Below are 15,507 nucleotides of genomic sequence, written 5' to 3' on the forward strand. Positions count from 1 at the left end.
ATTACAGGCACGCGCCACCATGCCCAGCTGATTTTTTGTAGTTTTAGTAGAGACGGGGTTTCACCGTGTTGACCAGGATGGTCTCGATCTCTTGACCTCGCGATCCACCCGCCTCAGCCTCCCAAAGTGCTGGGATTATAGGCGTGAGCCACCGCGCCCGGCCCATTAATTTCTTAATATGCTGGAATAGCAGGATCAAAACAATTGTAATGAAAAGTGTTAACACAAATTATTACTACTACTACTACAAATAATCATAATAGCTAGTGTTTGCTTCAGCAGCATGTATACTAAAATTGGAACAAAACAGAGATAAGCAATTATTTTTTCAAATTAAAAATAAAAATAAATAACAGCTAGTACTGTTTACTGTGAGCCAAGCATTATTCCAAATATCTGATATGCAACTTATTAAATCTTCACATCTCTAATAGGTAGACATTATTATCCACACGTACAACTAAGGAAACTGTGACACACAAAGTTTAAGCAACTTCCTCAGAGTCACACAGCTAGTCCAGGCTATACTGCTTCCATAATTAGCTAATACTCTAAAATTATTCACAATCATGATTTCAACTGCTGCAAGTCAGTTAATAATTATAATAGAAATTTTGATGCACATTTTAATAATGAAAAAATGAAAGTCCACAAGGACACGAGACCATATACCTGCTGAAGAGATGTAAAATATCAGCTGACCAGATATACCCCACTCACGCTGATAAACTACCACATTCTACCAACCCTAGATCTATAAAAATCATAGATCATCAGCTTAGATGAAATCATCAAAATCGCCAACTACGAGATTGCTATTGTAACACAAAAATTCAGAATTAAAGGGTGGACTTACTAAAATCACTGAACATTCCTAGAACCCTGAAACCATCTCCAAAACTGCCTCTTCTCCAAAATGTTCCAATTCACTTCTCCAGGCTGGGCGCAGTGGCTCACACCTGTAATCCCAACACTTTGGGAGGCCAAGGCGGGCGGATCACAAGGTCTGGAGATGGAGACCATCCTGGCCAACATGGTAAAACCCTGTCTCTACTAAAATACAAAAAACTAGCTGGGCATAATGGCACACACCAGTAGTCCCAGCTACTGGGGAGGCTGAGGCAGGGGAATCACTTAAACCCAGGAGGTGGAGGTTGCAATGAGCTGATATCGTGCCACTGCACTCCAGCTTGGCGACAGAGAGAGACTCTGTCTCAAAAAAAAAGAAAAGAAAAAATTCACTCCTCCAACAAGCTCAAAAACTTAAGATAAATGTGAATCTTTTAATGTGTGTCTCTTCACTGCAGGACAACACTTATTTTGACACACATAGGACCTGTATCACCTGCTTGACACCTGCTCAACTGCATGATATAAGTTTTTTGGGTATATCTTATATTCCCACCTAGTCTATAAATGCCCAAAGGGTGGGATCTGCACTAAATTTGTTGTGTTGTAAGAGTATCTAAAACACATGAGGAATCTAGAAGTTTAGTCACTCAGAAGTTTTATCTGTTGAATCAATGACTGAATAAGAAGTAAATAATTCAAGGAAATAAAGGAACAAAGAACAAGAAGCAAACAGCAAGGCAACATACATCAGCCTGAAATATGAATTATCATGTGTGATTTTTATTTGTACTCAAAAGAGCCTAAAAAAGGCAGCTGACAAACAGTAATCAGATTTTCAAGCTAAAAAGGGAATTGTTTCTTAGTACCTTTTACCAAAGTACTTTGATCATATTTGTATTTAAATAGTAAATTAAAGAATACATGCTTCTGGGTAGGCAAGTTTATATCCATTTTGTTTCTTTAATACGTACTGAGTAGAAATTAAATGCAAACAAGAAAAACAGTTTGACAATAAAATCTTATCAGGCATTCTCAATTAGCCTGAGATTATAAAAATGTCTGTAAGCAAAATTCTAGGATTATTAAACCCAAACTGTCAGTATTCAAAGCATGACTCAAACAACTCCCTTTTCTTTTCTCCTTTACATATAACTTGGATAATAATACTGACCTACTTTACAGGGCTATCATGAGGATTAATCAGCTTAAAAATGCTAAGCACATCAGAGATAAAGAGAGCTTATATATGTATCGTTAACCACTTTTACAATTAACAAATTAATTGAAACTCTTGTTTCACGATGCAAACCATTTTGTTAATTACTCAAAAGTAACACTGCAGGTTTTTAAAAGTCATAAATACCTCACACTAACAGGTATGCTCATTAATAAGTATACATTTTCTAAAACATTGGAATATCTTTACAGACAGAAAAAATAACTTTCGATTAATTATCTCAGAATAAAATTATTAAATGACAGTTTTTCCTGATCCTTAGACCTCTGAACCAGAAAGGCATCTACCCAGCTATCAAAGGAAGCAGGACATCCTACTAGTTTTGATTAGAACCATTATCACCAAAATCAGAAAGAAGTGTGTAGTGTCCTAAACCACCTGCCATTCCTAATAAGGAATAGATGGGGCCCTAACAACTGCAATGTTGAGATCTGAACACTTACTATGGCACATTCTGCCTTTTACATTAGTGTTATGCCCATGGAAACATGCACTTCAATAACAGGAAGTCATTACGGGGTTCCTTCTATTTCCTTTCAGCTCAGCTGGTTTGCTTTTCAGCAAGAGCTGATTAACATGACAGAGTTATTGCGTCCTTCAGATGCCCGAGAGCAACCTGAGAAGCTAGTTGAAAGCATTACTTCTCCCAGGGTTAGAAGCAACCACAGTTTGGGAATTGATGCTTTTGGACGTTCTGCTTTATAAACCTCATTTATCAAACAGCAGGAGAGCTGTCACATATGGTGATGGGCATTATGGAAATGCTTAGACTGAATACAAAATGTGAATGTGAATTCGATTAAATTACCTGCAAGAGGGAAACTAACTCAGGAGGAAGTAAAAGGAACCAATTGTAGACACGAATCGAATAGAATTGCACAGAAATGTTAGAGCTTGCTTATAAATTCTTACCCTTGGGCTTTGCTATAAGAAGGTTTCCTGGTATATCCAAAGAGAATTTTAAAATCTAGCAGAGTCAAATTAGATTACACTAAATAACTGTCCGTACCATGGTTCCTGTCTACTCAAGACAGGGAGAAAGATTAGAAGACATTTATGTAAGTTCAGATATCCCTAATAAGATACAGGTTAGCTTACCCTAAAATCTCAATATTGGAAATCAGAGTATGTATGAGGAAAAGAAAACTATTCATTTAGCTGAAAAGTATTGTTTATAAAGTGGCTGGGTGGGAATATGAGGGGTATGGTAAATTAAGGTATTTTTTGAATTTTTTCTACAGACAACCAGTCTCTAGTTTAATAAAAGAGCTCAAGATTTATTTAATGTTCACTTAATCACTTTACTTATAAAAAATAACATTCAGGAAAAAAAAAACTCATGTTTTGTTTGCTTGCTTTATTTAAAAAAAAAAAATGGGGAAGGCACACAAGACTTCCTAAAATTCCAGCTCTGTAACTTTATGTCTTAGAAAATTATAAAATAAATTCATGGACAAAAACAGTAAGGAAATTAGTAACAACCCCATGATGCCTCCAATCACAAAAACTATGCTTTGTTGGGGAGGGATGACGTATATGTCAGAATGCAAAGGCGAGCATGAAGGGGAGAAAAGTCATGAGAGAGGAATGTGCAAAAAAACTTATAATCCAATACTTTTTTTAAAGCTGGACAATCGAGTTTAGATGGGGCTTAATATATTGCATCTAAAAAATGCTTCTGGGAATCACAGGCCTCTTTGCCCTTGGCCAAATCACAAATGAGTCATGAACACACCCAAGCTAGAATCCTGTGTGCTGCCTGACACTCTGGGAAAATATCTGGGACCTGTATAACCAGGAGTTTCAGAATTTGATGTGTCCTTGAAATGCCTCCCTCTTAACGCGCGCGCGCGCATGCGCGCGCGCACACACACACACACACACACACACACACACACACAAAGTTGGTCACTTAAGAAACCACAGTAGTCTCAGGGTCAGCAACAGCAATAGTTAACTGTTAGATATTCTTAAGAAGGAAAAAAAGGATCTCCAAAACCCTTAGAATCATTGAGCAGTGCTTTATATCACTGCTCTGGCACATCTACAGAATGCATCCCAAAAAATCAAACTGATGTGCCTTGCAGCTGAACCTAGAGACAGAGTGTATAATATGGTATATGATGATTGGCAGGTCAGACTCGAGGCACACATCCGAAGACTTGTTCAGGTGCATCTCTAACACCACTACCTTCTTTCAACTTTCCTTCCCCTCGGCAAGGTCAGATTTGTGGCTCCCAGGGTCGTTTGCATTTTAACAGGAAATCAAGTTTCAATGCAATGAAAGAAATCCTCCTCCAGACTAGTGCTAGATGATCACACCCATGTTGGTGGAGGCCCTAATAGGACTAGAAACACCTGATAGGTGTTGATGGACAAGCATTACTCCATTCATGGACAGTACTGCAAAGCAAGAAAAAGAAACCTAAGTTTGTCACTTGGGTTCAAAACTCTCTAAGCCCCTTGCAGGTAGGCCACCAAGGAATTGACTCCTTCAACTCACTTCTTCACACTCTCAAAGCCTTAGAGGAAACAGTCATACACTCACTTTTTAAAATCCTTCATATTTCAAAGTCAGTTGATCTAGGCAATGATACCAAGCTGAAATCACAGACCTGCCCACAGCCCCCAGAAAAATCCTCTTTTAAGGAAGGGGCCTTCCATCATGCTCCCTCCCCAAATACCACAGAAGCTACTTGGGGGTAGCATTACTGAAGGTCAAGACCAACACAGGATACCTGTAACAAAGTCAGCCCGCCTCAGACTTCCCTTCCACGTCTAGCAGCTCTCCAGGTCATGGTTCTCAATAAGCAAACACAGAAAACAACCTCATTCTCTTCTTCCCTCTCATTAAAAACAAACTCAAATGGTATCCAGATTTAGAGTACACCTACCAATGAAAAAGTTAAATGAAGAGAGGGAGGCACCAACCCACATAATCTTTCCATTCAAAGAGGCACTATTCCAAGCTGCTATGGAGTTTATAATTAACAGACAAGCTTAACTAACAACAGAAATTTCTGGAATCTCTTGTAATTTACACTAGAGTCTGCCTCATTCCAAATTTAGATCACAAGCATGGGCTGGATTCCGAGGCTGAATACCAAAGCCTTCTTGGCACACCTCTAGCTTGGGTTTCTTGCAGTCACTCACCCCTGCTGGGGAGAGCGTCTGCAGGATGACTGAGGGCCAGCTGACCCAGTATGCAGACAGATGCAGAGTGGCTGCTTTGCCAGAGCTCACTTACATCCAGAGGCCTAGCAACACCCACCATTAGCTCCTCGGAGCTGCGTCAGGAGGCTGTGCTGCAGAAATGTCTGGTTGCACTCAGATGTATTGATTATGATGCCTTCTACAGATCTTTGCTGTTCTGTGAGGGTTTTGTTTCCTTTCCCACCTGCTACCCCAGGGTGAACCCTCACAACCAGGTTCCAAGAGCAAGGTGTGCAGTGAGGCGTATCTGAGCACCTGACTCTGCTGTGAGGCTGCCTGACAGACCAACCCACAGAGAAGACAGATAAGGAGGGTGGGAAGAAGGCGGCCATCACAGGCTACTGTCAGAGGCGTGTGAACCAGGGCAACTCCACCTTAAATAGGAGCTAGGTAAAATGAGGCTGAAACCTACTGCGCTGTATTCCCAGATGGGTAGGTAAGCCATTCTAAGTCACAGGATGAGATAGGAGGTTAGCACACGATACAGGTCATAAAGACCTTGCTGATAAAACAGTTTGCAGTAAAGGAGCCAGCCAAAACCCACCAAAACCGAAATGGCCATGAGAGTGACCTCTGGTCGTCCTCACTGCTACACTCCCACCAGTGCCATGACAGTTTACAAATGCCATGGTAACATCAGGAAGTTACCCTATATGTTCTAAAAAGGGGAGATATGAATAATCTACACCTTGTTTAGCACATTATCAAGAAATAACCATAAAAATGAGCAACCAGCAACCCTCAGGTCTGCTCCCTCTGTGGAGCAGCCATTCTTTTATTTCTTGACTTTCTTAATACACTTGCTTTCACTTTGCACTGCAGACTTGCCCTGAATTCTTTCTTGCAAGAGATCTAAGAACCCTTTCTTGGGGTCTGGATTGGGACCCCTTTCCTGTAACATATTTCTCTGTCTGTAACACTACCAGCTGCTTTGTGTGTCTTTTTTATCATGTGAATCCACTTCATCAAGAACTATCAGATTAGAACAGGAAGTCTACTCCTTTTACAGAAAAGGGAACTGTGACTCAGAAATAGAAGAAACTTGCCCAGGGCCACACAATTATTTCCTGGTAGATAAAAACTAGATCCCAGTTCTCAAACTCCCAGGGCTTAGACTTCTTTCCTTATAATTCCAGAGACAGTGCCAACCTTTACAGGGGATGGTAAAACTGCACGGTAGCATAATTTCTGAGGCATAATGTAAAACTGCCAGATATTACATTAGAAATTTACACAGATCACTCCACCTATGAAAGTATTATAATCCCCTTATTTATTTATTCATTCATCCATTTATTTTTTTGAGACAGGGTCTTGCTCTGTTGCCCAGGCTGGAGTACAGTGTTGCACTCATGGCTCACTGCAGTTTCAATCTTCAGGGCTCAAGCAATCATCCATCCTCAACCTCCCAAGTAGCAGTAAGAACAGCTGCACACCACCATGCCCAGCTAATTTTTTTTTTTTTTTTAATATCTCTATGTTGCCCAGGCTGGTCCCCAACTCCTTGGCAAGCAATCCTCTGGCCTTGGCCTCCCAAAGTGATGGGATTAAAGGCATGTGCCACCAGCTCGAGACTATTACCCCCACTTTAGATTGGGGAAGTGTAATGCCTCCATTAGTTTTATCTGATTCCAAAGTTCACCATAACATTGCTGTCTATATAGGACTAGAAAGATCTCTTCCCAGTTCCCAAAATACTCCCTTCAAAGGTTGGCTAGGATGCTACAAGTCCTTCAAAGATCATTAGAGTGAAGTTCCTAAGTCCTGGGTGAATGCAGGCATTCCCACAGGGAAGAGCACACTGCTGGGCCGTGACCTGCTATTAATCCCTCTGAATGCATTAGCTGTTAGACACTGGCTCTCGCCTAGGGAAACAGAAGACACATTTAGGAGTTTAATGTGAGAAACAAGTGAGTTTTAACATGAGGAAAAGAAAAAAGAGTTGGTTTTTAATCTGTTCCAATATGAAGACCATTTATAAAAGTCAAGCTTTTTCCGGCCACCTCCACGGTAGTTGTATATGATACCTTTGTATGCTATTAAAATGCATAATAGATAGGATTTACTAATTTCTGAATTAGTGGCACTTTCAACTAAAATTTTATTTTAGTAAACAACAGAATCATTTGAAAACTCATAGTATTGGGTGCACTGTACATGGAAGGATGTCCATCTGTAGATGACTACAAACCCCTTCCTTGAAATCCTAAGATTTCAGGGTCCACAGGTAAAGCAACCCTCAGCTAGAACATGGGGTATTGCCCCCAGATGAGCAGGCCTGGTGCATGTCTCACCCAGACTTCCTGAAGGAACCTGGTGACAAAGAATGAGGAAGTGAAAGCCCATAAGGCACACTTCACATCCTTCACAATTTTGCCCAAGCCCTGCAGCCCTCTTTCCAACGGTCAACATAAAAGTTAACAATTATACATTTACAGTAACATTTGGGCTGGGAAACTATGGAACACAGTCACTTACTATGGAAGGGAATAGAGAAGAGGAAGACAATGTCAGAGAAAAAATTTAATTCACACTGTGCCAAATAAAAGAGTAAAATCATCTAGAAAAAACTGCAAGGTTATTCTTTAATGAAGCTTCAGTGTCTGGAAGGATCTGAATTGAATGAAAAGGACGGCAGGTAACAAAAAAACGGCACCCACCTATGCTAGTGTGACAAACATGTGGCCACAATTTAAGACCCTATCTTACAATTTCTCAGCAAAAGGAGACTCATTTACACATCATAGCTTCTAAGAGAACCTTATAAATCCATGCTACACATATAGTGAAAGTCAAACTTAGATTCTTTAAAAGTAAAAATAGGGCCAGGAGCAGTGGCTCACATCTGTAATTCCAGCACTGTGGGAGGCCAAGATAGGCAGACTGCTTGAGCTCAAGAGTTTAAGACCAGCCTGGACATAGCAAAACTCCATCTCTACTTAAAAAAATTCGGAAAGTCGTGGGTGTGTTAGCACATGCCTGTAGTTCTAGCTAATCAGGAGGCTGAGAATGGAAGGATGGGTACAGCCCAGGAGGCGGAGATTGCAGTGAGTCAAGATGGCACCCCTGCCCTCCAGCCTAGGCAACAGAGCCAGATTCTGTCTCAAAAAAAAAGTAAAAATAGAAGGAAAAAACTCAAATCAGCAAACTTTAAGTATGTGCAGCACCTGTTATAATTCAATTAAAAGCATTCAAATTCAAGAAAACAAATTAGCCCTGTACCTTTCCAGCTTATCCTCTTCTATCACCCTCTCTTCCCAATCTTACCACACTATTCAACATGCCATGAACAAGTCTTGCACCTTTATATCCATACCATGGGGTATCAGGTGTTTGGTAAGCTTAGTCATGCTGCCACATTCATTCATACACCCAAGTGCACACGCATGCACACACACACCAAAGTTCTACTCAACCCCCAAAGGCAAAGCAATCACCCCTCCCCTACACCCCCGGTGTATTCTTCAACTTACATCACACATAGTTCCGTGACAGCATTTGCCATAGGGATCACTGCAGCCACATCATCACTGTATCTCATTCATCCCTCCACTCATAACACCAATTACACTGCTTAACACAAAACATATAGTAAGAGCATGGTGCAGACACAAAGAAATGAATATAGATAATCAGGAAGTAAAACTTCTCATAGTGATTGTGTGAGGATTACCTGTTCAAAAAACTGTCATAATTCTCAGCATTAAATTACTGGGTGATATGGTTTGGCTGTGTCCCCATCCAAATCTCACCTTGAAATCTCAAATGTTGTGGGAGGGACCCAGTGGGAGGTAACTGAATCATGGGGACAGGTCTTTCCCGTGTTGTTCTCAAGATAGTGAATAAGTCTCATGAGATGCAACATTTTTAAAAACGGGAGTCCCCTGCACAAGTTCTCTTCTCGTCTGCACCACGTGAGACATGACTTGTGAGACCTCCCCAGCCACGTGGAACTATAAATCCAATAAACCTCTTTCTTTCATAAATTACCCAGTCTCAGGTAAGTCTTAGCAGCAAGAAAACTAATACACTGGGGAAAATCTATTTATCTAGCTCTGAACTAACTAGTCACCTCCCCTCCCTGGGTAACTGATATTACATACATTAGCTAAGAAAAATAAAAAGTCTTGTGGTGGCCCACGCCTGTGATCCCAGCTACTGAGGGGGCCGGGGCATGAGAATCACCTGAACCTAGGAGGTAGAGGTTGCAGTGAGCCAAGATTTCAACACTGTATTCAAGCCTGGGCAACAGAGCAAGACCCTATCTTGAAAAGGAAAAGGAAAGGAAATGAAGGGAAAGGAAAGGAAAGGTCCGTTTTTCCAACAAAAGGCTTGAATTAGACACAAGGGTTCGAATCCCTACGCTGTTCAAAAGAGCCTCCCTGAAATCTGAATACCTGGTGGAGAAAGCTCCAACCAGCCCCTCTGCCAACTTTCCATTCTCACTGATAATCAACACAGACAAGGTGTACTCACCTGGCTTGTTTCCTTCCCTCTCATGGCCCAGCTGCCCCTTGGTGTTCAAACCACATGTGTAAACTTCCCCATCTTCCAGCAGGAACACAGAGTGGTTACCCCCACAGGCCACTTCCTTGACACTTCTGTCAGATATGAACCCACACATCTGGGGCTCAGCCACAATTCCCTGCAGGTTGGTGCTGATACCAGGTTGGCCCAGAGACCAATATCCCCAACATAACATTGTTCTTATCTTTCAGGGAATCATGTAGCCTAGGAGAGAGTTAAAAAAAAAATTTTAATTAAAAAGAAATAGGTCATAGAAAATCAAATAATGAACGTAACCAACTTAAAAAATAACTCTCCCTTAATATTCTTCAGATATCTTACATCTCAAAATAAAGTATATTAATACTGTTGAAAGCAGTTACATTATAATTTATACTTTAACAAGAGTTTAAAAAACATGTTTAAACAAATTAGGTTTGTTTAAATGAATGAGTGAACAGACAGAATATGGTTTTCAGATCACTGCTAAGGAATCCTTAGTACAGGAGAGGGGCCGAAACAATCTTGGCAAACCATTAACTTAGTAATAGTTTTGAAATTACTCTCAAGACGTCACCTTATCCTTTTTCTGAATGTACCATTCCTTTGAATTTTCTGCTTATTTAATTTTTTAAAAAAGTTTGAACCAATTAACTACTTTAGGTACCCTAATATTAGCTTGGTTAGTAGTTATTTCACCTCTTGAAGTGAAGATGAGAAACGGAAGAAAGAAAAAAAAAATGTTATCTTCTCTGCCATTCCCTTTTACCCCTGGTTCCAGATCTGAGTCAAGCTGCGCTTCCTACCTGAGAGACTCCGGAACTGTTGCAGCGACAGTCAGCCTGCATTACCTCTGACATGTCTACTACACTGCATAACCGGTAGCTTTCTCTTTATATCTAACTTAACTCCCCAGATTTTAATCTCCTTCAACAAATAGTATAACACAGTATAACACAGGTCTCTTCTATTTAGCAAGTAATCAACTTTTAACCGATGACTGCTGACACTAGCCTAAAGTTTCAGTACCTTTTAAAAATTCATGTTTCCCTTTCATACAAACAAAAAAATCTCATCTCTCTCTACCAGTTCACACCATAACAATGGCCAGGTAATAACACGCGTTGGTGATAATACGGGGCTATCAGAACCATCCTACGTTGGCTTGTAAAAATGTCAAATGGTGCGGCTACTTTGGAAAAGAGTCTGGCAGTTCCTGAAAAGACTAAACATTGCGATACCATATGATTCAGCAATTTCACTCCTAGTTATAAACCCAAGGGAACTGCAACACTATGTCCACACAAAAACTTATAAAGGAATGTTCTCAACAGCATTATACACAATATCAAAAGGAAAAAACCAAACTACCTATCAACTGATGAATGGTTAAATACATCTATACAATGTAATATTATTTGGCTGCAATATGGATGGACTGTAAATAGATTATGCTAAATCAAAGAAGCCACTCATAAAAGTCCACAAATTATATGATTCCACTTACATGAAATGTACCAAACAGGCAGATCTACAGAGACAGAAAATAGACTAGTCTCTGCCTAGGACTGGAGGGAAAGAGGAAAATGGAGTGACTGTACCTGTTCTTTTGGAAGGTGGTGAAATGTTCTAAATTTCGGTTGTGGTGATGGCTTTACAATATGGTAAATATACTAAAAAACCCTAAATTTTACACTTTAGATAAATTTTATGGTATGTGAATTATGTCTCAACAAAGACTTTTAAATTGTCTTTAATTCTCCTTCCTGTTGCTAAATGTCTACTGCCTCTGCATGTCCACACCAGCAAATAAGACTTTCTTGAGTTTAATTGTGAGAATGGTCATTACCAAAGTAAAAGGCACAAAAGGCTTAATGAAAGTATTTTTCCTAGAACGGAAAAGAGGAGGGAACAACCCCTAGAATTTAACATGAGGGAGGTAGCAATTTTTTCAATATTTTATTCCTGCTTATAAAGACATAAGAGGAGAAGAAGCTTTATGTAATGCTTTGGTTGGAAATGAAATACTGTAACTTCCAAAGTTCTTCTGACTCTTTATCAGTAAAGTTGGAAATCTTAAGTCAGTGAATCTTCTGTTCAGGAAAATACCCCATGCACCTCTCTGGTTTTGAAAGAAAGGTCCAGGATTTAGAGACAAAAGGAGATGGGGAAAATCCCAAGCATGCTTTATAAAATAGTAGATGTTCCTACTTAAGATACCAAATTAAGAGAGAGCAATTGGCCAGATTCACACCTGTAATCCCAACATTTTGGGAGGCCAAGGCAGGTGGATCACCTGAGATCAGGAATTCCAGACCAGCCTGATCAACATAATGAAACCCCATCTCTACTTAAAATACAAAAATTAGCTGGGCGTGGTGGCAGGTGCCTGTAATCGCAGTTACTAGGGAGACTGAGGCACAAGAATCCTTTGAACCCGGGAGGTGGAGGTTGCAGTAAGCCAACATCGCGCCATTGCACTCCAGCCTGGGCAACAAAGGTGAAACTCCATCTCAAAAAAAAAAAAAAAAGAGGCCGGGCACGGTGGTTCGCACCTGTAATCCCAGCATTTTGGAGGCCAAGGCAGGCAGATTACCTGAGCTCAGGATTTCATGAGCAGCTTGGGCAACACAGTGAAACCCTGTCTCTACTAAAATACAGAAAAAAAAAAAATTAGCCTGGCGTGGCAGCGTGCACCTGTAGTCCCAGCTATTCGGGAGACTGAGGCAGAAGAATTGCTTTAACCCAGGAGGCGGAAGTTGCAGTGAGCCGAGATCAGCCATATGCACTCTAGCCTGGCGACAGAGTGAGACTCCATCTCAAAAAGAAAAAGAAAAAAGAAAGAGAGAGAAAGAGAGAAAGAGAGAATGAAGCCTGTATTATGGCTGCAAGTTTGGAACCTGGCCAGTAAACAGTAGATTCTCTGTGGCAGAAAACAGATTAATTTTGAGTACAGTGGTGTCTAACACTGAGTTTGAAGTTATTGCCTATTCTTTAACTACTTTTGAGAATACCAAACTTCTATCAAAGTTAAAACACAACACCCTTACAATAACTGTTATTTTGCCAAGCATGAAGAAAAAGAATCTTGAAAATAAGCCAGCAGAACCCCCCCTGAAAACTGACAACTAAGCAATAGTTTTGGATGAGCCACAACAGGAGAACCTAAACATTCTTCTTCCCCTCAGAAATTCTTAGAAATTTATGGAAGACACTAAATTTCTAATCAGCATGGCTTTGGGCCTGAATCACTTTATCTGGATATTAAAGAAAACAGTGACCAGGCACAGTGGCTCACGTCTGTAATCCCAGCACCTTGGGAGGCCAAGATGAGAGGGTAGCTTAAGCCTAGGAGCTTGAGACCAGTCTGGGCAACATGGTGAAACCTCGTCTCTGCAAAAAAATAAATAAGATCAGTCAAGTGTGTTAGCACACATCTGTAGTCCCATCCCAGCTACTCAGGGGACCAGGGTGAAAGGATCATTTGAGCCCAAGAGGTCAAGGTTTCAGTGAGCTGTGATCACACCACTGCACTCCAGCCCGGGCAATAGAGTGAGACCCATCTTAAAAACAAATAGTGCAGAAGATTGATCTTAAGTACATTCAGATTACATTTCAGTTTCCAAATATACATTTTGGGTTTTTTTTTGTTTTTTTTTTTTGTTTGTTTTTTTGAGACCAAGTCTTGCTCTGTTGCCCAGGCTGGGGTGCGGTGGTGCAATCTCAGCTCACTGCAACTCCGCCTCCCAGGTTCAAGCAATCCTCCTGCCTCAGCCTCCCAAGTCGCTGGGATTGCAGGCATTTGCCACACCACCCAGCTATTTTTTTGTTATCTTAGTAGAGATGGGGTTTTGCCATGTTGGCCAGGCTGGTCTTGAACTCCTGACCTCAAGTAATCCACTCAACCCTCAGCCTCCCAAAGTGCTGGGATTACAGGTGTGAGCCACAGCATCCAGCCGGTTTCCAAATATACATTTCAATTATAATTCTGAATATCCTTTTCTAACCATATTTCTTAAACATGCTACTCTCTCTGTATTGAGAATCACTGTTCTAGGTCCTATAGGTCAAAATATCAGGATTTCAAGACAAGATTGCAGACTTCAAAGGTGTCTTGCCTAATCTTTTTATTGGGACATTCATTTCAACCTAATGAAAAGAGGATGGATTCTACTGGAAATGGTGAAGAGTTACTATGAATTATACTACCAGGAGAACACATCAAAGCTGAATATATCAGCCAGTCTAGAGGAGAGAACTGTCAACATATGAAGGACACAGCTAACTGGCTGTTCTGCCCAAAGTCAGCTTTTAAAATGACAAACTCCTTTCTCCCAAGGCAAAAGCATGCCCAAATGGCTACAAATTAAAGATTACAACACAGAGGAAACTAATACTTTCAACCTTTCTTGACAATAATTAAGGTACTATGGCTTTAACTCAATGACCTTAATTTGTATATAAGTTAATTTTAAAACTGCCTTATTGTAATCCTGATGTATGCTTTGAACTCTTCCGGCTTTCAGGAAAGGCATGAAAAGGCCCAAAATAGAATATAAAACTGAATCTCAATTTGTTGCTTTAACCAGAAAGTTCTGCTTCTTCCCAAGATTTTTATTCCTTTTCTAGACTAAAAAAGTATTAAGATTAAATGTTTTCCTTTAACTTAACTGCAAGGATTGTGGGGAGGGAAGTAGAGATAAAACGAAAAACTGGCAGGGTAGTGGTGGTGGTTGGTGGTGTAAGGATATACATTTAAATAGATAAGCAAGATCACATAATCAAGAAATAATCTATTTTTCCCAACTTGCTCAACTACTATTATCCATATTAATGGCTTTTTTCATTTTTAATATTTCATAAATTTGTCTTATCTCTCCTACCTGTCTAGTGTTCTTAGGTGCAAGAAGGTTGTGATATGATTTAACAGAGAAAAAAAATGTGTATTAGGTAAGTTTCTTTCATGCATGAGTTATAGTATGGGCTGTGAGTTTAATGTTAATGAATCAACAAGTAGGTATATCCAAAAATGGAAAAGGAAATCTGCTGATCTGTAATATAAGGCCTCCCTGGAGACACCTAAAGTAATATCCATAATGCATAATGAAACTATAGATACAATGGAAAAGCAATTAAATCTGTGGATTCATGAGATGACAACCAATAAAACGCAAAAATCACAGTGGAGAGCACTGATGTGAGACTGAAAGCCAAAAACACTGTCACATTACACAGGGTCAAGAAAATGTTAAACCTTTCTCAACTAATGTTTTATTACCAAGAAATACTGTGTATAATTATAAGTAAGAAATATATATTAAATAGGCTGTCTAGACAGAAACATACATAAAACAAGGTCAACTGCCTGATAAAAACCTCTTGACCAGAGCCTGGAGGAACCTAACTCTGTATTTCCTCAGAAACAATGGCTCTGTATTCACGAATATGGTATTCAGCATGACGTTACAGAACCTAACAACATACAGAGTTATAACAAGCCCCTTCTTTATGCTTGTTTGAATTGGGTTTCTTTCACTTGCAATAAAACAAATTCCTGACTGATAATATTAATAATTACATTATTAATAATAACAGCAGGTAAGACCTAATTTGAGCTTACTCTGGGTCTGGTACGTTTCTATGTGCTTCACAGACATTAGCTCATTTCACCTTCTATGAGACAGGTACTGTCATTATCG

The 15,507-nt window shown here is 40.0% G+C and overlaps 1 protein-coding gene across 6 annotated transcripts in view; it reads right to left on the reverse strand.

The window, feature by feature from the left end:
• The window catches only part of HERC3 (HECT and RLD domain containing E3 ubiquitin protein ligase 3), a 114,497-nt gene that overhangs the window by 91,370 nt on the left and 7,620 nt on the right, over positions 1 to 15,507 (reverse strand). For 5 of the 6 annotated variants that reach the window (XM_017545094.2, XM_017545090.2, XM_017545091.2 and 2 more), the window contains one exon: positions 9,779 to 10,033. The exons of the other annotated variant lie outside the window; for it this stretch is intronic. In XM_017545094.2, coding sequence (XP_017400583.1) covers positions 9,779 to 10,004 — 226 coding nt within the window. In that variant the 5' untranslated portion in view covers positions 10,005 to 10,033. The remainder of the gene's footprint in view (positions 1 to 9,778; positions 10,034 to 15,507) is intronic. 6 annotated transcript variants of the gene reach the window in all.

This window comes from Cebus imitator, unplaced genomic scaffold (assembly GCF_001604975.1).
Source record: "Cebus imitator isolate Cc_AM_T3 unplaced genomic scaffold, Cebus_imitator-1.0 Scaffold177, whole genome shotgun sequence".
NCBI lineage: Eukaryota > Metazoa > Chordata > Mammalia > Primates > Cebidae > Cebus > Cebus imitator.